At 39.1% G+C, this 23,316-nt stretch overlaps 1 protein-coding gene across 2 annotated transcripts in view; it reads right to left on the bottom strand.

The window, feature by feature from the left end:
• The window catches only part of CLHC1 (clathrin heavy chain linker domain containing 1), a 72,587-nt gene that overhangs the window by 33,576 nt on the left and 15,695 nt on the right, over window positions 1–23,316 (bottom strand). For both annotated transcript variants that reach the window (XM_011950595.1, XM_011950594.1), the window contains 6 exons: window positions 21,196–21,383; window positions 15,763–15,896; window positions 12,562–12,763; window positions 12,337–12,449; window positions 11,871–11,955; window positions 9,215–9,321 (listed from right to left, as the gene is read on the bottom strand). In XM_011950595.1, the coding sequence (XP_011805985.1) occupies window positions 9,215–9,321; window positions 11,871–11,955; window positions 12,337–12,449; window positions 12,562–12,763; window positions 15,763–15,896; window positions 21,196–21,383 (829 nt within the window). The remainder of the gene's footprint in view (window positions 1–9,214; window positions 9,322–11,870; window positions 11,956–12,336; window positions 12,450–12,561; window positions 12,764–15,762; window positions 15,897–21,195; window positions 21,384–23,316) is intronic.

The raw sequence follows: 23,316 nt of genomic DNA on the forward strand, positions 1-23,316 counted from the left end.
CTTTGGGAGGCCGAGGAGGGCGGATCACCTGAGGTCAGGAGTGTGAGACAAGCTGGGCCAACATGGCAAAACCAAGTCTCTACTAAAAAATACAAAAATCAGCTGGGTGTGGTGGTGCACCTGTAGTTTCAGCTATTCAGGAGGCTGAGCCAGAAGAATTGCTTGAACCCAGGAGGCGGAGGTTGCAGTGAACTGAGATCATGCCACTGCACTTCAGCCTGGGTGACACAGCGTGACTCTGTCTCAAAAAATCCAAAAGAAATAAAAGGGATAATACCAGAGAACTTTCCAAACCTAGAGAAAGCTATCATTATTCAAGTACAAGAGGTTATAGAACACCAAGCAGATGTAACCCAAAGAAGACTACCTCAAGGTATTTAATAATCAAACTCCCAAAGGTCAAGGATAAAGAAAAGATCCTAAAAGCAGCAAGAGAAAATAAATGACATACAATGGAGTTCCAGTATGTCTGGCAGGAGACATTTTAGTGGAAACCTCTCAGGCCAGTAGAGAGTGGCAGGACATGTTTAAAGTGTTGAAGAAAAAAAAAATTTACCCTAGAATAATATATCTGGCAAAAAATATCCTTCAAACATGAAAGAGAAATAAAGACTACCCCAGACAAACAAGCTGAGAGATTTCATCAACATCATACTTGTCCCTTAAGAAATGCTGAGGTGGCCAGGTGCGGTGGCTCACGCCTGTATTCCAGCACTTTGGGAGGCTGAGGCGGGAGCATTGCCTGAGCTCAGGAGTTCGCAACCAGCCTGGGCAACATGGTGAAATCCCATTTCTACTAAAATACAAAAAAACTAGCTGGATGTGCCAGCATGCACCTGTAGTCCCACCTATTTGGGAGGCTGAAGCAGGAGAACTGCTTGAACCCAGGAGGCAGAGGTTGCAGTGAGCCGAGATCATGCCACTGCACTCCAGCCTGGACAACAGAGCGAGACTCCATCTCAAAAACAAAAAAAAAAAAAAAAGGAAAAAAAGAAATGCTGAGGGGAGTACTTCAATTAGAAAGAAAAGGATATTAATGAGCAATAAGAAAGTATCTAAAGGTACAAAACCCACTGGTAATAGTAAGTTCACACAAAAAAGACAGTATTATAACACTGTAATTGTGTGTAAATTACTCATATCTTAAGTAGAAAGTCTAAAAGACGAACTGATCAAAAATAATTACTATAAAAACTTTTTAAGACATTGACAGTACAATAAGATATAAATAGAAACAACAAAAAAATTAAAAAGCTAGGGGACAAAGTTAAAGTGTAGAGTTTTTATTAGTTTTCTCTGTTTCTTTGTTAGTTTTTTGTTTGTTTATGCAATCAGTGTTAAGTTGTCATCAGTTTATAATAATGTGTTATAGATATTATTTGCAAGTCTCATGGTAACCTCAAATCAAAAAACATACAATGGACACTCAAAAAATAAGAAGCAAGAAATTCAGGCCGGGCACAGTGGCTCAAGCCTGTAATCCCAGCACTTTGGGAGGCCGAGACGGGCGGATCACGAGGTCAGGAGATTGAGACCATCCTGGCTAACACGGTGAAACCTGTCTCTACTAAAAATACAAAAAACTAGCCGGGCGAGGTGGCGGGCGCCTATAGTCCCAGCAACTCGGGAGGCTGAGGCAGGAGAATGGCATAAACCCGGGAGGCAGAGCTTGCAGTGAGCTGAGATCTGGCCACTGCACTCCAGCCTGGGCGACAGAGCAAGACTCCATCTCAAAAAAAAAAAAAAAAAAGAAATTCAAACATACCACCAGAAAAAATCATCTTCACCAAAAGAAAGTCAGGAAGGAAGAGAAGACCATAAAACAACCACAAAATAACAAAATGACAGGAGTGAGTCCTTACTTAACAATATCAAGTGAATGTTAACAGACTAAACTTTCCAATCAAAAGACATAGAGTGGGCCAGACACAGTGGCTCACATCTGTAATCTCAGCACTTTGGGAGGTCAAGGCAGGAGGATCACCTGAACCCAGGAGTTCACGGCCAGCCCAGGCAACATGGCGAGATCCTGTCTCCACAAAAAATTTTAAAAATTAGCCAAGTGTGGTGGTGCATGCCTGTGGTCCCAGCTACTTGAGAGGGTGACATGGTAGGATCACTTGAGCCCAGGAGGTTGAGACTGAAGTGTGCTGTGTTTACACCACTGCACTAAAGCCTGGGTGACAGAAAAAGATTGTCTTAAAAAAAAAAAAAAAAAGTGACTGAATGGATAAAAAAATAAGACCCAATGATCTGTTGCTTACAAGAAACACTTCACCTTTAAAGACACATATAAACTGAAAATAAAGGAATGGAAAAAGACATTCCATGCAAATGGAAACCAAAAAAGAGCAGGAGTAGACAAAATAGATTTCAAGATAAAAACTATAAAAATAGACAAAGAAAGTCATTATATAATGATAAAGGGTTAAATTCAACAAGAGGACCTCTTGTTGAATTGCATATATATTCAACAATTATAAATATATATGCCCCTAACACTGGAGCACCCAGCTACATAAAGCAAATATTATTACAGCTAAAGAGAGAAATAGACCCCAATACAATACTAGTTGAAGACTTCAACACCCTCACTTTCAGCATCAGACAGATCATCCAGACAGAAAATCAATGCAGAATCATCAGACTTAATGTGCACTACAGACAAAATGGACCTAATAGATATTTACAGAACATATCACCCAACAGCTGAAAAATACACATTCTTCTTCTTAGCACATGGATCATTCTCAAGGAAAGATCATATGTTAGTCCACAAAGCAAGTATTAAAACATTCAAAAAATTGAAATAATATCCAGCATCTTCTCTGATCGCAGTGAAATAAAACTAGAAATCAATAATAAGACGAATTTTTGAAACTATACAAATACGGAAACTAAACAATATGCTCCTGAGTGACCAGTGGTTCAATGAAGAGATTAGAAAGAAATTTAAAGATTTCTTGAAACAAACAACAATGGAAACACAACCTACCAAAACCTATGGGATAACAATGAAAGCCGTACTAAGAAAAAAGTTTATAGCTATAAGTGTTTACATCAAAAAAGAAGAAAAACTTCAAATAAACACTTTAATGATGCATCTTAAAGAACCAGAAAAGCAAAAGCAAACCAAACCCAAAGTTTTTAGAAGAAAAGAAACAATAAAGATCAGAGCAGAAATAAATGAAATTGAAATGATGAAAACAATTATAAAAATCAATGAAGAGTTAAAAAAAAAATCGACAAACCCTTAGCTAAACTGAGTAAGATAAAAAGAGAGAAGACCCAAATAAATAAAATCAGAGATGAAAAAGGAGATGTTACAACCAATACCACAGAAATTCAAAGGAGCATTATAGGTTACTATGAGCAACTATATGCCAATACATTGGAAAACCTAGAAGAAATGAATAAATTCTTTTTTTTTTTTTTTTTTTAGGCGGAGTCTCGCTCTGTCACCTGGACTGGAGTGCAGTGGCCGGATCTCAGCTCACTGCAAACTCCGCCTCCTGGGTTTATGCCATTCTCTGCCTCAGCCTCCCGAGTAGCTGGGACTACAGGTGCCCGCCACCTCGCCCGGCTAGTTTTTGTATTTTTAGTAGAGATGGGGTTTCACCGTGTTAGCCAGGATGGTCTCGATCTCCTGACCTCGTGATCCGCCCGTCTCGGCCTCCCAAAGTGCTGGGATTACAGGCTTGAGCCACCGCGCCCAGCTGAAATGAATAAATTCTTAGACACATACAACCCACCAATACTGAACCATGAAGAAACCCAAAACCTAACAGACCAATAAGTAATGAGACTGAAGCTGTAATATAAAGTTTCCCAGAAAAGAAAAGCCTAGGACCTGATGGCTTTACTACTGACTCTACCAAACATCTAAAAAAGAACTAATATGAATCCTACTCAAGCTATTCCAAAAAATAGAAGCAGAGGAAATACTTCTAAACTCATTCTACAAGGCCAGTATTACCCTAATACGAAAACCAGACAAAGATATATCAAAAAAGAAAACTGCATGTCAATAATTCTGATAAACATTGATGCAAAAATCATCAACAAAATACTAGTAAACCAAATCCAATAACACATTAAAAAAATCATTCATCATGACCAAGTGGGATTTATCCTGGGGATGCAAAGATGGTTCAACATAAAGAAATGAATCAATGTAATGTATCATATATCAATAGAATGAAGGACAAAAATTATATGATAATTTCAAGTGATGCTGAACAAGCATTTAATAAAATTCAACATCCTTCATCATAAAACCCATAAAAATATCTGGGGATAGAAGGAATATATCTCAACATAATAAAAGCAATATATGACAGAACCACAGCTAGAATCATACTGAATGGGAGGAAACCGAAAGCCCTTCCTGTAAGATCTGGAACACAACAAAGATGCCCACTTTCACCACTGGTATTCAACATAGTACTGAAAGTCCTACTTAGAGCAATCAGACAAGAAAAAGAAATAAAGGGCATCCAAATTGGAAAGGAAGAAATTAAATTATCTTTGTTTTCTGATGACATAACCTTACATTTGAAAAAAAATCTAGCCAGGCGTGGTGGCTCATGCCTGTAATCCCACCACTTTGGAAGGCCGAGGCATGTGAATCATCTGAGGTCAGGAGTTTCAGACCAGCCTGACCAACATGGTGAAACCCCGTCTCTACTAAAAATACAAAAATTAGCTGGGCATGGTGGCAGGTACCTGTAATCCCAGTTACTCGGGAGGCTGAGGCTGGTGAATTGCTTGAACCCAGGAGGCAGAGGTTGCAGTGAGCTGAGATTGCGCCATTGCACTCTAGCCTGGGGGACAAGAGCAAGACTTCATCTCAAAAAAATAAAAAGTGAAAGAAAAAAATCTAGAGACTCCACCAAAAAACTATTAGAGGCCAAGCATGGTGGCTAATGCCTATAATCCCAACACTTTGGGAGGACAAGGCAGGCCAATCACTTGAGGTCAGGAGTTCAAGACCAGACTGGCCAACATGGCAAAACTCCATCTCTACTAATAATACAAAAAATTAGTTCGGCCTGGCGGTACGTGCCCATTGTCCCAGTGACTCAGGAGGCTGAGGCAGGAGAATCACTTGAACCTGGGAAGCGGAGGTTGCAGTGAGCTAAGATTGTGCCACTGCACTCCAGCCTGTGTGATGGAGAGAGACTCTGTCTCCAAAAAAAAAAAAACTATGAGAACTGATAAACTCAGAAAAGTTGAAAGATACAAAATCAACATATAAAAATCAATGCATTTCTATATGCCAACAACAAACAATCTGAAAAGGAAATTTTCAAAAGTAATCCTGCTTATCATAGCCACAAATTAAATACCTAGAATTAACCAAAGCATTGAAAGAGATCTATAATTAAAACTATAAAACACTGATGAAAGAAATTGAAGAGGACACACAAAAAATGGAAAGATATTCCATGTTCATGGATTGGAAAAATCAGTACTGTTAAAATATCTATACTACCCAAAGCAATCTACAGATTTAACGCAATCCCTATCAAAATACCATGAAGTTCTTCACAGAAATAGAAGAAACAACCCCCAAAATTATATGGAACCACAAAGACCCAGAATAGCCAAAAACCATCCTAAGCAAAAAGAAAAAAACTGGAGGAATAACATTAGCTAACTTCAAATTATACTACAGAGCTATAGTAACCAAAACAGCATGGTAATGGAATAAAAACAGATGCACAGACCAATGGAACAGAATAGAGAACCCAGAAACAAATCCACACACCTATAGTGAACTCACTTTTGACAAAGGTGCCAAGAACATACACTGGGGAAAAGACAGTCTTTTCAGTAAATGGTGCCAGGAAAACTGAATATCCATATGCAGAAAAATGAAACTAGGCCCCTATCTCTTGTCATATAAAAAAATCAAATCAAAATGGATTAAAGATTTAAATCTAAGACCTCAAATTATGAAACCACTACAAGAAAACATTGGGGAAATTCTCCAGGACATTGGTCTGGGTAAAAATTTCTGGCATAATACTCCACAAGCACAGGCAATTGAAGAAAAAAATGGACAAATGGGATCATATTAAGGTAAAACACTTCTGCACAGAAAGGATACAATCAACAAAGTGAAGAGACAACCCACAGAATGGGAGAAAATATGTGCAAACTACCTAACAAGGAATTAAAAACCAGAATACGTAAGGAACTCAAACAATTCCATAGGAAAACAATCTAATAATCTGATTAAAAATAGGCAAAAGATGGCCAGGCGCAGTGGCTCATGCCTGTAATCCCAGCACTTTGGGAGGTGGGTGGATCACCTAAGGTCGGGAGTTCGAGACCAACCTGACCAACATGGTAAAACCCCATCTCCACTAAAAATACAAAATTAGCCAGGCGTGGTGGCGCATGCTTGTAATCCCAGTTATTAGGGAGGTTGAGGTAGGAGAACCACTTGAACCCGGGAGGTGGAGGTTGCCGTGAGCCGAGATCGTGCCATTGCATTCCAGCCTGGGCAACAAGAGAGAAACTCTGTCAAAAAAACAAAAACAAACAAAAAAAAACTTGATCATTAAAAAGTCAGGAAACAACAGGTGCTGGAGGGGATGTGGAGAAATAGGAAGACTTTTACACTGTTGGTGGGACTGTAAACTAGTTCAACCATTGTGGAAGACAGTGTGGCCATTCCTCAAGGATCTAGAACTAGAAATACAATTTGACCCAGCTATCCCATTACTGGGTATATACCCAAAGGATTATAAATCATGCTGCTATAAAGACACATGCACATGTATGTTTACTGCGGCACTATTCACAATAGCAAAGACTTGGAGCCAACCCAAATGTTCATCAATGATAGACTGGATTAAGAAAATGTGGCACATATACACCATGAAATACTATAGAGCCATAAAAAAGGATCAGTTCATGTCCTTTGTAGGGACATGGATGAAGCTGGAAACCATCATTCTCAGCAAACTATCGCAAGGACAAAAAACCAAACACTCAAACACTGCATGTTCTCACTCATAGGTGGGAATTGAACAATGAGAACACTTCGACATCACTGTTGTGGGGTAGGGGGAGGGGGGAGGGATAGCATTAGGAGATATACCTAATGTAAATGACGAGTTAATGGGTGCAGCACACCAACATGGCACATGTATACATATGTAACAAACCTGCACATTGTGCACATGTACCCTAGAACTTAAAGTATAATAAAAAAAATTTTTAATAAAAAAAGGGTAAAATAAATGGCAAAAGATTTGAATAGACATTTCTCAAAAGAAGACACACAAATGGCAAACAGGCATATGAAAAGGTGCTCCACATCACTGATCATTAGAGACATGCAAATCAAAACTACAATGAGATATCATCTCAGCCCAGTTAAAACAGCTTTTACCCAAGAGTCAGGCAATAAGAAATGCTGGCAACGATGTGGAGAAAAGGGAACCCCTGTACACTGTTGGTGGAAATGTAAATTAGTACAACCACTATGGAAAACAGTTTGGAGGTTCCCAAAAAAACAAAAAATTGGGCTACCATATGATCCAGCAATCCTATGATTAATGCAGCACTATTCACAATAGCCAAGATTTGGAAGCAACCTAAGTATCCATCAACAGACAAATGGATAAAGAAAATGTGGTATGTATAGGCAATGAAGTACTATTCAGTCATAAAAAAGAATGAGATCCTATCATTTGCAACAACATGGATGGAACTGGTGGTCATTATGTTAAGTGAAATAAGCCAGGCACTGAAAGACAAACCTCACATGCTCTCATTTATTTGTGGAGTTAAAAATAAAAACAATTGAACTCATGAACATAGTAGAAGGATGGTTACCAGAGGCTATGAAGGGTAGTAGGGGAGTTGGATGGGGGAGGTGGGGCTATTTAATGGGTTAAAAAAATAGTTAAATTGTTAAAATGGCCATACTGCCCAAAGCAGAGAAATCTACAAAGCAGGGAACTATAAAACCACAATGATATACCAACTTACACCAATCAGAATGGCTATTAATAAAAAGCCAAAAAACAACAGATGTTGGAGAGGATGTGGAGAAAAGGGAATGCTTATACATTTTTGGTGGGAATGTAAATTAGTACAGTCTCTATGGAATACAGTATGGAAATTTCTCAAAGAGCTAAAAACACAACTACCATTCAATCCAGAAATTCCACTACTGGGTATCTACCCAAAGGAAAAGAAACCATTATATGAAAAAGACACCTGCACTCATTATATTTATCATAGCACTATTCACAATAGCAAAGTCAGAGAATCAACCTAAGTGTCCATCAAGGGATGACTGGATAAAGAAAACACATACACACACAGAAACACACACACACCACCGAATACTACTCAGCCATAAAATAAAACTGAACGCCATTATCCTAAGTAAAATAACTTAGGACGAGAAAAGGACGAGAGAACTAGGAAGTAGTGGGAAGAGAGGGATACTGAGGGGCATGAGGGAACTTTTGAGTGATAATCTCATGGGTGTATGCATATGTCAAAGGTTATCAAATTGGGCTGGGCGCGATGGCTCATGCCTGTAATCCCAGTACTTTGGGAGGCCAAAGTGGGCAGATTGCCTAAGGTCAGGAGTTTGAGACCAGCCTGGCCAACATGGTGAAACCCTGTCTGAACTAAAAGTACAAAAAATTTAGCTGGGTGTGGTGGCACACACCTGTAATCCCAGCTATTCAGGAGGCTGAGGTGGGAGAATCACTTGAACCCGGGAGGCAGAAGTGGCAGTGAGCCAAGGTTGCACACTGCACTCCAGCCTGGACGATAAGAGTGAAACTCTGTCTCACAAAAAAAAAAGAAAAAAAAAAAAACTTACCAAATTGTGTGCTTTAATATGTACAATTTGTTGTATTATGTCAATTTACCACAAGGAAGCTGTGTTTTAAAAGAATGTGGGGCAAATTTGACAAAATATTAACATTTATTAAATCTTGACAGTGAGTACATTGGTGTTAATGTTTCTCCATACTTTTCTATATACTTAAAATCGTTCATAATATAATTTAGAAAATCTAATCAAACCCCTAATGTTACTGCTAAGCAAACTGAGTAAATGGTAGAGAGACGGCTGGGGTCTAGACCTCTAGACTCCCAGTTTAACGCTTTTTCCATTTTATGAGAGAAAATGTAGTAAATTTGCATACATATATAAGGTTCAGAGAGAAATGCTTACCCTTAAATGTATTCATCGTACCAATGTTTCGAAGAATTCTTCTAGGACTGTTTGCTGCATAACAAGCTGCCTTTTCATATTCACCAAGTGAGATTAACTCCTTAAATCTATAGGCATCACATTTTATAATGTGTTATAATGACACAAAAAGAGAAAAAACTGATTAGAAATGTTTAATACAGACCGAATATAGTGGCATAAAGATATGGAAAAACAAAAAGGAATTCTAATAAACTGTAACTAGAATCATTCACCCTGTAAGACGTTCTTTGAAATCTTTCTCTAATATTCTGTTGGGTTTTTTTTTTTAAGTCTCAGAACAAAACTCCCACCTGCTAGCTAACTTTGAACATGATCCTAAACTTTATTCGTATAGCACTTACAGCAGGCCATAGAGAATGGAAGAAAGAACTTGAATTTATTATGAACTCAGATTTTTTTCCCCACATACCATCTCCACATGAAAAAGTACTGGTATCAGAGGAAAGAAGGGCAACCTGCTTAGAAATGCCACCTAAAGGAAATACTAATTGAAGACAGAAGCTGCTAAATTGGGCCGGGCGTGGTGGCTCATGCCTGTAATCCCAGTATTTTGGGAGGCCGAGGCGGGGGGGATCATGAGGTCAGGAGATCGAGACCATCCTGGCTAACATGGTGAAACCCCGTCTCTACTAAAAATATTACAAAAAAAAAAAATTAGCCAGGTATGGTGGCATATGCCTGTAGTTCCATCTGCTCAGGAGGCTGAGGCAGGAGAATCACCTGAACCCGGGAGGCAGAGCTTGCAGTGAGCCAAGATTGCGCCACTGCACTCCAGCCTGGGCCACAGAGCTAGACTCCATCTCAAAAAAAAAAAAAAGAAGCTGCCAAATTGGAGATCAAGAGGTGTCCTTGGTATTCAGAAGCCTATGTTGTTCTGCCAGGCAACAGGCTCCCAATCAAAGATTAACACAAGAAGGAAAGATAATAGTTAAGATAATTTAAGCCTCTACTCCTCTTCCTATGGCAAAACGTCTTCAACTCAGTCCTTACCTCACAATTAATAAAACTAGGATAAACAGAAGTTACATAGTGCTGCAAATGAATGTAGAGCCCCAGGCGGAAAACCTACTAAAGTAATATTAAGCAAAATACATAAAACTTTCTATCTCAATGAGAGTTTTTCTCTCATATCAAACTGTCAGACTTAGAGAAGCATCACAGTGTAAAGAAATAATATGAGCTTTTGTGCTCTCCCCAAAATTATCTTTACCCCCGTCTTTTTACCATACCAACCTTCCAATTAACAGTTGAAAACTGTTTAACATATAAAGACCAGGAATATTACATATGTTCATTACAGATAAGCCTCATAGCCTGTGAATTAACCTCTTATATAATATAGTCTTACTATGTATTAAAAATGTTTAAAAATGCACGTGCATGTTAAACACCAAGGGAGCAGCTGTGTGGGGAAAAACGGAGGGAAAAGGAATTGAAGACAGGAGGAATGATACACAGCGGGATGTCAACTATAACAAATTTCTACAAAAACAGCTGAAGCAAATACTGCAAAATGTTAACTTCTTGCTAAATTGGTACACAGAATAACATTTTGTTAATGTTATTCTCTGTATTTTTATGAATACTTGAAATATTTGATAAAAGTAATATTTGATAAAAAATAAACAAAGTATAAAAAAGGATACAGTCAAATCTCTTTAATATTCTATTATATACTATATATAATAACTTAAGTGTTATGGAGAAATATGCCTTCTTAATAAGTCATGGGATAGAAATAATGAGAAAGAAAGGACTGAATTGGCTAGAATAATCTGAATCAGGAAGACACTCTCAAAAACATTTTGTAACATCAGATTGATAGCTAGGAAATGTAAGAAAAATACAGGCTGAGATTCCCTTATCCTAAATGCTTGGGACCAGAAGTGTTTTGGATTTCAGATTTTTTCATATTTTGGAATATACGCATATACATAATGAGATATCTTGGGGATGAGACCCAAGTCTAAACACAAAATTTATATTTCATATATACCATATACACATAGCCTGAAGGTAGTTTTATATAATACTTTTTTTTTTTTTTTGAGCTTGACTCTCTTGGGCTAGAGTGTGCAGTGGCACAATCTCAGCTCACTGCAACCTCTGCCTCCCAGGTTCAAGCAATTCTCCTGCCTCATCCTCCCTAGTGGCTGGCATTACAGGCATCTGCCACCACGTCTAGCTAATTTTTAGTAGAGATGGGGTTTCACCATGTTGGCCAGGCTGGTCTCGAACTCCTGACCTTGTGATTCACCTGCCTCAGCCTCCCAAAGTGTTGGGATTACAGGCGTGAGCCACTGTGCTTGGCTGGTAATTTTATATAATACTTCTAATAATTTTGTGCATGAAACAAAGTTTGTGTACATTGATCCATCAGAAAACACAGGTATCACTATCTCATGTCAGTGCTCAAAATTTTTTGGATTTTGGAGCATTTCAGATTTCAAATTTTCAGATTAGGAATGCTTAACCTGTATAAATAAAACATATCAACATTATAATCCTCTTATCTCCTCTGAAAAACCTCCTAGATTACTAATCTGGTATTGTATTCACAAAGAATCTATGAAAAAACATAATTCTGAAAAATTAAAGCTTTTAAAATAGTTGCCTTTCAATGTAGTGAAGCATAATTTCAGCTTTTTTTGCCCTGCGTGGATCATCTTCCATTAGTTCTTCAACAATGCCTTGGTCACCTGTAAATATTGAAAGTACCACTGGAAGATATTTAAGGTTACTTATCAATAGAAAACAATAAACATACATGTGTTTAATACCAACAACTTATTGCTATAGATCCTAACAGCATCAACCTCTTCCAAAACTTAGTGGCCTCCTCGTCCCTTTCCTCTTTCTGTTGATGTACATTTTCAGGCATTCTGTCTTTGGCTCACCAAGTCTATTCTTTACTAATCACCTATTATCTGCTGAAGGAAGAAACCCATAGGGTAACAGAGAACTAGCTGAAGTATGTTTTTGCTTTATTTTAACTCAGCCTAAGAAAACCCCATTCTAACTTTCTAGGGGAAAAAAAGTCTTCCATTATTTCTACTAGTTTAAAAATATAGATAATCTACCTTGTAAATATTTGGTTTTCTGAATTTGCTCCACAAAGTCTTCAAATGGGCTGCTCATATCAGATTTTACCCATGAAGTAAGTGCCTGTGAAATTATCTGCAGTCTTTGATGACTATAAAGATAAAAAACGTCAATAACATACTGAGCCTAAAATCAAAGGTGGAATATTAGAATAAACACAAATAAAACTCTAAACTTCAAAAACATATAATCAACTTCCATACCAAAACTGTAATTTTCTGTTCAGATTTTCAGCTACATCTCGCCGTTTTAATAACACAATCATTTCTTCATCTAAATCAGACTTCCTCTGAGCTGGCACATATTTTATCAACATAGCTTGTTTAATTTCTGCATATTTATCTTCAAGATGTTTCATGTATTTAGTGAGAGCATCTAGATTCATGGATTCTTGGAGAGTCATGCCTACGGGAAAAGGGAACAAATCAAACAGGCCAAGCCATGTGTGGGATGCTTGTGTTCAAAGAGCAAGTCTTAGAAAGACAGTTCACTATGTTAAGAAACAATTTAGAAATGATAGTATGTACTTAGAGCTTACTGAACACAGGTAAAATTAGCATAAACTTGTAAATGGCTAGCAGGTTATTATTGATTGATTGATTGATTGATTGTATAGAGACAGGGTCTTGCTATGTTGCCCAGTCTAGTCTTAAACTCCAGGGCTCAAGCAATCTGCCCACTTCAGCCTTCCAAAGTGCTGGGATTAAAGGCGTGAGCCACTGTGCCAGGCCAGGCTAGCAGTTTTATTTTAATTTATTTTATTTTCATTTTTTTGAGACAGAGTCTCACTCTGCTGCCCAGGCTGGAGTGCAGTGATGCAATCTCGGCTCACTGCAATGTCTGCCTCCCAGTTCAAGCGATTCTCCTGCCTCAACTTCCGAGTAACTGGGACTATAGGCGACTGCCACCATGCCCGGCTAATTTTTGTATTTTTAGTAGAGATGGGGTTTCACCATGTTGGCCAGGCTGGTCTTGAACTCCTGATCGCAGGTGATTCGCTCACCTCGGCCTCCCAAAGTGCTGGGATTACAGGTGTGAGCCACCACACCCGGCCTGAGGCTAGCAGTTTTAAACATTATCAATGAAGACTCAATGAAGACTGAGAACACACAAACCTTAGCATCTGAGAAAAATTTTTTTAGTGATTTCATTAACATACCCTGAAGACCCCTAAATATCACTCTTACTCAGTAACGCCAAGAGCTTCTGCCTAACAATTCAGGATTTGTCAACTGATTTCTCTCTAAACAAATCTCTCATTACCCTATTATAGCTAACCCCAGAGTAATCAGTTTATTATTCCCAACACAAATATAAATGCCTGCCAAATCTTCAGTCCTCTCTCTCACCGTCCCCTCTACTTATTATTCCTCTCTCTCTTTCTCTTCAAATGCCTGAGAGAGAGAGAGAGAGAGAGAGAAAGAGAGAGAAAGAGAGAGAGACTCTCACAGGGTCTACCCAGGCTGGTCTCAAACTCCTGGGCTCAAGAGATCCTCTCACTTCAGCATCCCAAAGTGCTGGGATTACTGGTATGAGCCACTGTGCCCAGCCCTAAATAATCTTCCTTTCTCATCTGGGTCAATTGTTGACTTTAGTACATATCACAAAATACTCCTCCTCCAAAAACTTATCTGAATTGATTCTACTTGATTTTAACCAGTCCCTTACCCAGAATCTTCTCAGCACTCAGTCCCAATTTGCCAGTTATACTGTACTTATTAATGTGTATCTTATTTGTCATTTGCTAGTCACAATTTCATATTTGAAAGTGAATCTAGGCCGGGCACGGTGGCTCACACCTGTAATCCCGACACTTTGGGAGGCCAAGGCGGGTGGATCACAAGGTCAGGAGATCGAGACCATCCTGGCTAACACAGTGAAACCCCGTCTCTACTAAAAACACAAAGAAATTAGCCAGGTGTGGTGGCAGGCGCCTATAGTCCCAGTTACTCGGGAGGCTGAGGCAGGAGAATGGTGTGAACCCAGGAGGCGGAGCTTGCAGTGAGCCAAGATTGGGCCACTGCACTCCAGCCTGGGTGACAGAGCGAAACTCTGTCTCAAAAAAAAAGAAAGCGAATCTAATCCCCACTTTTATGAAACACAAGATGATTATTCAACCTCAGTTGAAATCCTGTAGTATAGAGTAGCTCATTACTTCAAGACATAGCTTCTTCCACGGAGACCAAATCTGGCTTCCTAAAATTTCTACCTATTAATCCTGCCTCAGAATAAACACTAGCCAAAATCTTTAAAAGTTTGGAATACCATTATCTATTCTCAAAGTCTTTCTTTTTTCCAGGATGAATATTTGTAATTCCTCTATCCACTCTTCGTAAAAACCTCTCCATATCCTAGATGAATTCCAGGATATACTACAATTTCTTAAAATATGGTAACAGTATTATGCTGAAGATGTGGAAGCAGTGAATGCTGACATTAACATGAATCAACAATATCCACCAAAACTTAATACACTACAGTTTACTTTATATTATACCAGTGGTTCTCAAACTTTAGAGTGCATCAAAAAAACCTGAAGCGGCTGGGCACAGTGGCTCACGCCTTTAATCCCAGCACTTTGGGAGGCTGAGGCGGGTGGATCACTTGAGCCCAGGAGTTTGAGACCAGCGTGGACAACATGACGAAACTTCGTCGCTACTAAAAACAAAAATTAGCTGGGCATAGTGGCACACACCTGTAATCCCAGCTACTTGGGAGGCCAAGGCATGAGAATTGCTTGAACCCTGGAGAGGGAAGTTGCTATGGGTTGAGATCACACCACTGCACGCCCAGCCTGGGTGCCTGAGAGCTCAAGACTAGGTGTCAAAAAAAAAAAAAAACAAGAAAAGAAAAACCTGAAGGACTTGTTAAGACACTGCTGAACTCCACCCATCGAGTTTCTGACACAGTGAAGTCTGTGATCTGATGGGAACCATGAATTTGCATTTCGAAGAGGTCTTTAGGTGATGCTGACCTAAAGATGCCACCACACCTGGCTAATTTCTTTGTGTTTTTAGTAGAGACGGGGTTTCACTGTGTTAGCCAGGATGGTCTCGATCTCCTGACCTTGTGATCCACCCGCCTTGGCCTCCCAAAGTGTTGGGATTACAGGTGTGAGCCACCGTGCCCGGCCTAGATTCACTTTCAAATATGAAATTGAATACAGGAACTACACTTCAGGAGCCACTGCATTATACTTTATATAACCCAGCTGACTGAAACTCAATCTTTTAGAGTTTGTTTTTCCATTCCCTTGAATCTACCTAGAGTCCTGACTAAAATTGTGTACAACACACATGTGCAAGATGCACGTACATCAGCACATTTATAATAATGTGTGGCTTAGGTAAAAAAATTGGAAATAATCAAGATTTCTCTCAAATATTTTAAACAACATACAATACCTGGGATAGGTTTTGAAGGATCTTTGGAGAAAGTACAATATTTTACTTCTTTCGTGTCATACTCTGCCCTAGACTGCTTGATTTGATCTATTTGAGATTGAATCTTCGAGGAATTATTTTCAATAATCCTCATTCTGGAAAACAGAAAGGCTTTATTATGTCTTTCAACTAAATTCTTGAACCACAAAACCTCAAGTAAAACAGTTTAAATCATTACTTTATTTTGAACCATTATGGACTAGGTGAAATGCCCTGAAAAAGTTATCTAGCCTCACAAATGAGGAATAATTTTCTTTCTGAGCATCAACAAAATCTCATACTATGATTCTGAACCCTACTGGAAATTCATAAGTGCTAATCACAATAATATGGCCACAAACTATTCTCTTTAGTAGAAAATTACTTTTGTAATTTAAAAATTATTTTGGTAGGTAATTATATTAGTTTCCTGTGGCAACTGTAACAAATTACCACTAACTTGGTGACTTCAAACAACAGAAATTTATTCTCTTACAATTCTGGAAGCCAGAAATTCAAAATCAGTATCACCGGACCAAAATCAAAGTGTTGGCAGAGCCATGCTTCCTTCAGAATCTGTTCCTTACCTTTTCCAGCCTTGGGGCTGCAGGCATTCTGACTTTATCACTTCAGTCTCTGCCTCTGTGGTCATACCACCTTCTCCTCTGTCTGTGGCAAAGCTCCTGCTTCCCTCTTATTAGGACATTTATGATCACATTTAGGGCTTAGTTTTATAACCTCCCTATATCAAAATCTTTAATTACATCTGCAAAGACCCTTTGTCCAAATAAGGTTAACATTTAGGGGTTCTAGAGAGTAGGACCTGATGTCTTTGAGAACTGTTATTCAGCCCACTACAGTAATTTTGATCCTAGAGCTACAGGAAGGACAGCACTTTCCTGAGATAAAACTAAGTCTACCTAGAAATGAAAATTTTGAAGACCAAAAGGTAGTATAAACTTCTCTTAAGCATTATTTGAAGTTTTCTTCCTAGTTATGTTGGCCCAAGGGAGAAATAACATATTAAAATACACACAGAAAAATTATTTTTAACACTTGTTAAAGCATAGTAAGGAAGACTTTTTTCAAGAGGGGCCATGCCAATAGGTACAGGAACCACTGCAACGGAGAATGATTGGACTCAATCTGAATATGATATGGCAAGTGGGAATTTATAGCTAAGGAGCAAGGTGGGGTCAGTGGATGATAAATTACTAAAAGAAAACATGAGATGTGAAGAGAGATTCTGGATCAACAGACCTAAGAGGATTCCTGTTGAAGGCAGGCCACAGTAACTAGACATCACCTGGAGGATGGTTGGGGGATCCCATGTCATGGATGGGGAGTTCTGGCTAAACTTACTTCACAGACTTCTTGCTAAAACTGAATGGTGCAGAGATGAATGTGGAAGTCCAAAAGTCGGGCCTAGTTGAAAAGTGTTCAGGGAAGCCTGAGTAAAATTTGATCAGAAAGATAATTTTTGTCAATATATAAATGCCACGGCGTTTTTGGCAAATTAAAAACAAGTTTGGGCCAGGCTCGGTGGTTCACACCTGTAATCCCAACACTTTGGGAGGCCGAGGCAGGCAGATCATGAGGTCAGGAGTTTGAGACCAGCCTGACCAACATGGTGAAACCCCGTCTCTACTAAGAATACAACAATTAACTGCGTGTGATGGTGGGCACCTGTAATCCCAGCTACTTGGAAGGCTGAGGCAGGAGAATAATTTGAACCCGGAAGGCGGAGGTCGCAGTGAGCCGAGATCATGCCATTGCACTCCAGCCTGGATGACAGGGCAAGATTCTGTCTCAAAAAATAAAAAATAAAATAAAAAACAAGTTTGTCAGTAGATACTGCTGGCTGCTGCTTCTGATTATTATACAGCGTTCTTGGTAACTATTGATGGCTCAGAGTAAGAGCTTGCAGTATGAATGAAAGGATTGTGGGAATAAAATATCCACTGTCTTTATTCCAAATTGATTTGTGCTTATAAACGAAAGATATGTTTAAAAAAAAAAAAGGCAGGTTTTCAAAAGAAACTGAAAGCAGATACTTGTACATGAATTTTCAGAGTGGCATTATTCACATAGACAAAAATGGAAACAATCCAAGTGTCCAAAAACAGATGAATGGATAAACAAAATGTAGTACATACATACAATGGAGTATTATTCAGCCATAAAAAGGAATTAAGTTCTAATACATGTTACCACATAGATGAGAAAGTATCTAATTGTTGCTCCTTTCTATGCTAATTTTCTGATCTCTATTTTTGACAACTTCACTAAGATGAACCTAGTTGAGTATTTCTTAGTATTTATCATGCTTGGGATTCTTTGGGTTTGTTGAATCTGTGAATCGGTATCTTTCACATATTTTCAGTGTTACATTTGGTAAATGATGGATACATTATTTTTATAGATAATTTTAAGTCAACTTGGAAAACTATGCAAAGTTTGACCTCCATTTCTGGTAATATGACTGGCTAGATGGTGAGATAGATCTTCCTATTGGGAAAAAGTACTACATAATATATTTTTTAAAAATCTTTCCAAAAGCATCAGAAAGTCAAAATCAGGGCAAAATCTAACAGAAGACAGAAAACTCGTAGCCATTATTTCTTCAAATATTGTCTGTGTCCCATATTCTCTTCATTGTAGAGCTGTGATTAGACATAATAATATGACCTTCTCACTCTGTCCTCCATATCGTTTTATAATAGCTTTATTGAGATATAGTTCACACACCTTAAGAATCATACTTGTAAAGTATACATAATTCAAGGAATTTTAGTATAGTTGTGCAACCACAACCACTATTTAATTCCAGAACATTTCATTGGCCCAAAATAAACTGTATACCCATCAGCAATCAGCTGAGTAAAGGGCAATTTTCCCTGCATTCCCAGGGTTGAAGCAGTTTACCTCTGGTTTACCCTACGATGGTATACCTAGCCTTTTACCATCCTAGCTTTATATGGTGAATGTTTCCCAATAGACTATACCATGTGGAGTGATCCTGGGTTTTGCTTTTTATTCTGCATGCCATAGTAAAAACTGAAAATTATGGTCACTAGTTTTTTAAAAAATGTTCTTGGGGTCAAAGCAGTTTTAGTGCTCCACTTATCTTTTGTCTTCTGTTAGATTTTGCCTTGATTCTGACTTTCTGATGCTTTTGGAAAGATTTTTGAAAAAATATATTATGTAGTATTTTTCCCCAGCAGGAAGGTCTATCTCAACATCTAGCCAGCCATATTACCAGAAATGGAGGTCAAACTTTGCATAGTTTTTCAAGTTGATTTAAAATTATCTATAAAAGGCTGGGCACAGTGGCTCATGCCTGTAATCCCAGCACTTTGGGAGGCTGAGGTGGGCGGATTACCTGAGGTTAGGAGTTCGAGACCAGCCTGGCCAACATGGTGAAACCCCATCTCTACTAAAAATAGAAAAATTAGATGGGCGTGGTGGCGGGAACCTGTAATCCCAGCTACTTGGGACACTGAGGCAGGAGAATCAGTTGAATCTGGGAGACGGAGGTTGCAGTGAGCCATGAGCCAAGATCACGCCATTGTATTCCAGCCTGGACAAGAGCGAAACTCCATCTCAAAGAAAAAAAAATTATCTATAAAAATAATTGATCCATCATTGACCAAATGTAATACTGAAAATATAAGACTACTCAACAAGATTGAGCATCTTATCCTCTCCCAGTAGGTTACTTACCTTTGTGAATAACAGGATTAAGTGCTCTAATTCAGATAGTAATTATGAAATTACACTATTAAATCTTCCATGGAGGAAATTACCTGGAGCAATTACCTGTATCCCTTATTTATTTTATTTTATTCCTTTTTTTTTTTTTCCTTGAGATGGGTTCTCACTCTGTCACCCAGGCTGGAGTGCAGTGGCGCAATCATGGCTCACTTGTCTCCATCTCTCAGGCTCAACGAATCCTCCCACCTCAGCCTTCCAAGCAACTGGGACCACACCCAGCTAATTTTTTTTTGAACTTGTAAAGACAGGGACTCACCATATTGCCCAGGCTGATCTCAAACTCCTGGGCTCAGGCAATCCTCCTACCTCGGCCTCCCAAAGTGCTGGGATTACAGGTGATGAGCCACCCTGTGTGGACCCTCATTTTGTGATACCACAATGTGCTTTCAATTATACTAAGAAGGGCAGGAGTGGTGGCTCATGCCTGTAATCCCAGCACTTTGGGAGGCCAAGGCATGCAGATCACTTGAGCTCACAAGTTGGAGACCAACCTGGGCAACATGGCAAGACCCCATCTCTACAGAAAATACAAAAATTAGCCTGACACTGCAAAACTCCACCTCTACAAAAAAAAAAAAAAATAGCCAGGTATGGTAGCTTGTGCCTGTACTCCCAGCTACTTGGGAGGCTGAGGTGGGAGGATCACTTGTGCCTGGGAGACAGAGGTTGCAGTGGGCCAAGATCAAGCTACTGCACTCCAGCCTGGGCAACAGAGCAAGACCCTACTTCAAACAAACAAAAAAACTATAACTGCCCACTATTGCCTTTTTGACCGGGCACAGTGGTTCACACCTTCAATCTTAGCACTTTGGGAGGCCAAGGCAGGAGGACTGCTTGAGCTCAGCAATTTGAGACCAGCCTAGGCAACACAGTGAGACCCCATCTCTCTTATTCTTTCTTTTTTTTTTTTTTTTTAGACGGGGGTTTTTCCCCGGGGGGGAGTGCAGTGGCGCGATCTCGGCTCACTGCAAACTCCGCCTCTCGGGTTCACGCCATTCTCCTGCCTCAGCCTCCCGAGTAGCTGGGACTACAGGCGCCTGCCACCTCGCCCGGCTAAGTTTTTGTATTTTTAGTAGAGATGGGGTTTCACCATGTTAGTCAGGATGGTCTCGATCTCCTGACCTCGTGATCCACCCACCTGGGCCTCCCAAAGTGCTGGGACTACAAGCGTGAGCCACTTTGCCCAGCCTCTATTTTTCATATTAAAAAAAAAAATTAGCTGGGCATGGTGGCATGCACCTATAGTCCCAGCTATTCAGGAGGCTGAGGCAGGACAATAGATTGAGACCAGGAGGCAGAGGTTGCAGTGAGCCAAGATTGCGCCATTGCACTCCAGCCTGGGCAACAAGAGTGAAACCCTGTCTCAAAAAAAAAAAAAAAAAAAAAAAATATATACACACACACACACACACACACACACACACACTAAGAGGTACTATAAGTTCTCAAACAAAAGTAATATTTTTTAATTGAAGTAAATAATACCGTAACTTCAAGTTACTAGGAGAAGGTAACATAAAAATGTGTCTTTTAAATAAAATTGAAAAATAAGACCAAGAGCCACCAGCTAGAGTTACACTGGCTAGTTATTATAATCAAGCAACAACTACTATCTTTTGGGCTAGTTACTAAAACACTTACTTTGCTTCAAGTTGGATTGTTCTTTTCCTGTGATATACCAAAGCTGTAGGCTCTGCTGCCAAACCTTTAAGTTTTCCATGAAGACAAAATGCAGTTCTTCGGCCTTTCTTTATTGTCTCAATAAAGGCATCATATTCTTTTTTGATTGAAGTAAGAACGGATTTGTATGCAGTAACATGCTCTATTACCTGAAATATTATTTTTCTGCCTATGGTATTGATATTTTTTCTAAAAGACTATGGATTGAAATTATCACAAATAACATGATAGATTATTTTTAAAATGAAACATGATTAGCAATTAGAAATCTAAACTTTACAGCAAGCTCAAACATAATTGGACACTAAAGGCAATATTTACTAAATATGTGCTCTTTGTGGAACATTATGGTAGATAATGTGGAGTTTAAATATGAGAGGAAAAAAAAGACCATATTTTTGTTCTGTTTGGTATGAACACATACATTATATGATTTCAGTTAAAACTAATACTAGTTCTAATTTTCCCAATTCTGAATCTTTTAAATATAACTCTGTATCTTCTCTTACTCCCTCCAAATCTAGTCTCTAACTTCATTTAAACCTTAAAATCCTGGACTCTCTTCACCTCCTTATTTTTCTAACCCATCAGCTCCTATTGGCTCATCAATATTCTCAATATCTAATTGCATTTCTAATCCCAGGATGTCATGTGCAACTGTAAAAAACCCCTCATCACTATACATTCATGGCTTCAAATGGTGTTTAGGCACAGAAAATCTCTGGAAGGATAACAGAAGAAAACAGAAACAGTGGGTGCCTGCAGAGAAGGACAGGAGAAGTAGAATCTGAGATGAGAAGGGCCAGACTTTCCATTGTACAATCTCCTTTACTGGTTTATTTATTCATTTTTTGTTAATATTATATATGCATTACCCATGCAAAAATAAAGAAACATTTTTAAATAAGTTAAAAAATAAAAATAGAAAAGTTATAAATAAAGTATGGTTTCCATATTCTGCACATGAGGATTTCAGAGGGATTGATGAATACAGAGAATAGACAGGCTCAATCCCTAATTTTCTCAGAAAGCTGCAATTATGCTTTCTATTCCTTCTACATCTCTAGCCTCTGGTATCCCCCATTGGCTTTCTTTACCTAGGCAATATCTAGAAAAAATTATCTAGGAAGGCATCTGGTCTATCAGCAAATGATATAAGGAGATTATTGATCTCCTGGCAAGTGCCATGGAGATGACCACACTACCTATCCACCCATATCAAGAATCTTTAATAAAATAGAGGTCATCAATCTGTGGCTTTCCAAATTAAGTACCCTGTTGCTCCTGGCCATCTGCTTCATACACTCCTCTGATATGCTCCAACAATCCAAGACAGCTCATATACATTAATGAGTAGATAATAAATACGTAGTGGTATCATGATCAGCTCCCAAGTCTGTTTGCTAGAAGAAACAGATTTCAGAAGAGCACTCATGGGAACCTTTATGAATGCACAGAAAATACACTAAAGTAGAATATGCAAACTGGCACACCACAGGTTGAATACAGCTGGCAATTTTGCTTAACCAACAAAATACTTTAAAATTCAGGAAATTTCACCCCAAAACCACATTTTCAGCTTCTCTTGCAAACTCTGAAAAATCTACCTCCATGGAACCCCTATTCTTTAATGGCAATAATAGCTGGAGTTTTCGATTAGGTTGGTTTTTCATTTTACCACAATCCCCACCACTCCTTATTCTCTTTTTTTTTTTTTTTTTTTTTTTTTTGAGACGGAGTCTCGCTCTGTGGCCCGGGCTGGAGTGCAGTGGCCGGATCTCAGCTCACTGCAAGCTCCGCCTCCCAGGTTTACGCCATTCTCCTGCCTCAGCCTCCCGAGTAGCTGGGACTACAGGCGCCCGCCGCCTCGCCCGGCTAGTTTTTTTTTTTTTGTATTTTTTAGTAGAGACGGGGTTTCACCGTGTTAGCCAGGATGGTCTCGATCTCCTGACCTCGTGATCCGCCCGTCTCGGCCTCCCAAAGTGCTGGGATTACAGGCTTGAGCCACCACGCCCGGCCTCCTTATTCTCTTATAACCAGCCCACTTAACTCTTTTATATTACCTTGGTGGCCTCTGCAGGC

This window comes from Colobus angolensis, unplaced genomic scaffold (assembly GCF_000951035.1).
Source record: "Colobus angolensis palliatus isolate OR3802 unplaced genomic scaffold, Cang.pa_1.0 Scaffold309, whole genome shotgun sequence".
In the NCBI taxonomy this organism is placed as follows: domain Eukaryota; kingdom Metazoa; phylum Chordata; class Mammalia; order Primates; family Cercopithecidae; genus Colobus; species Colobus angolensis.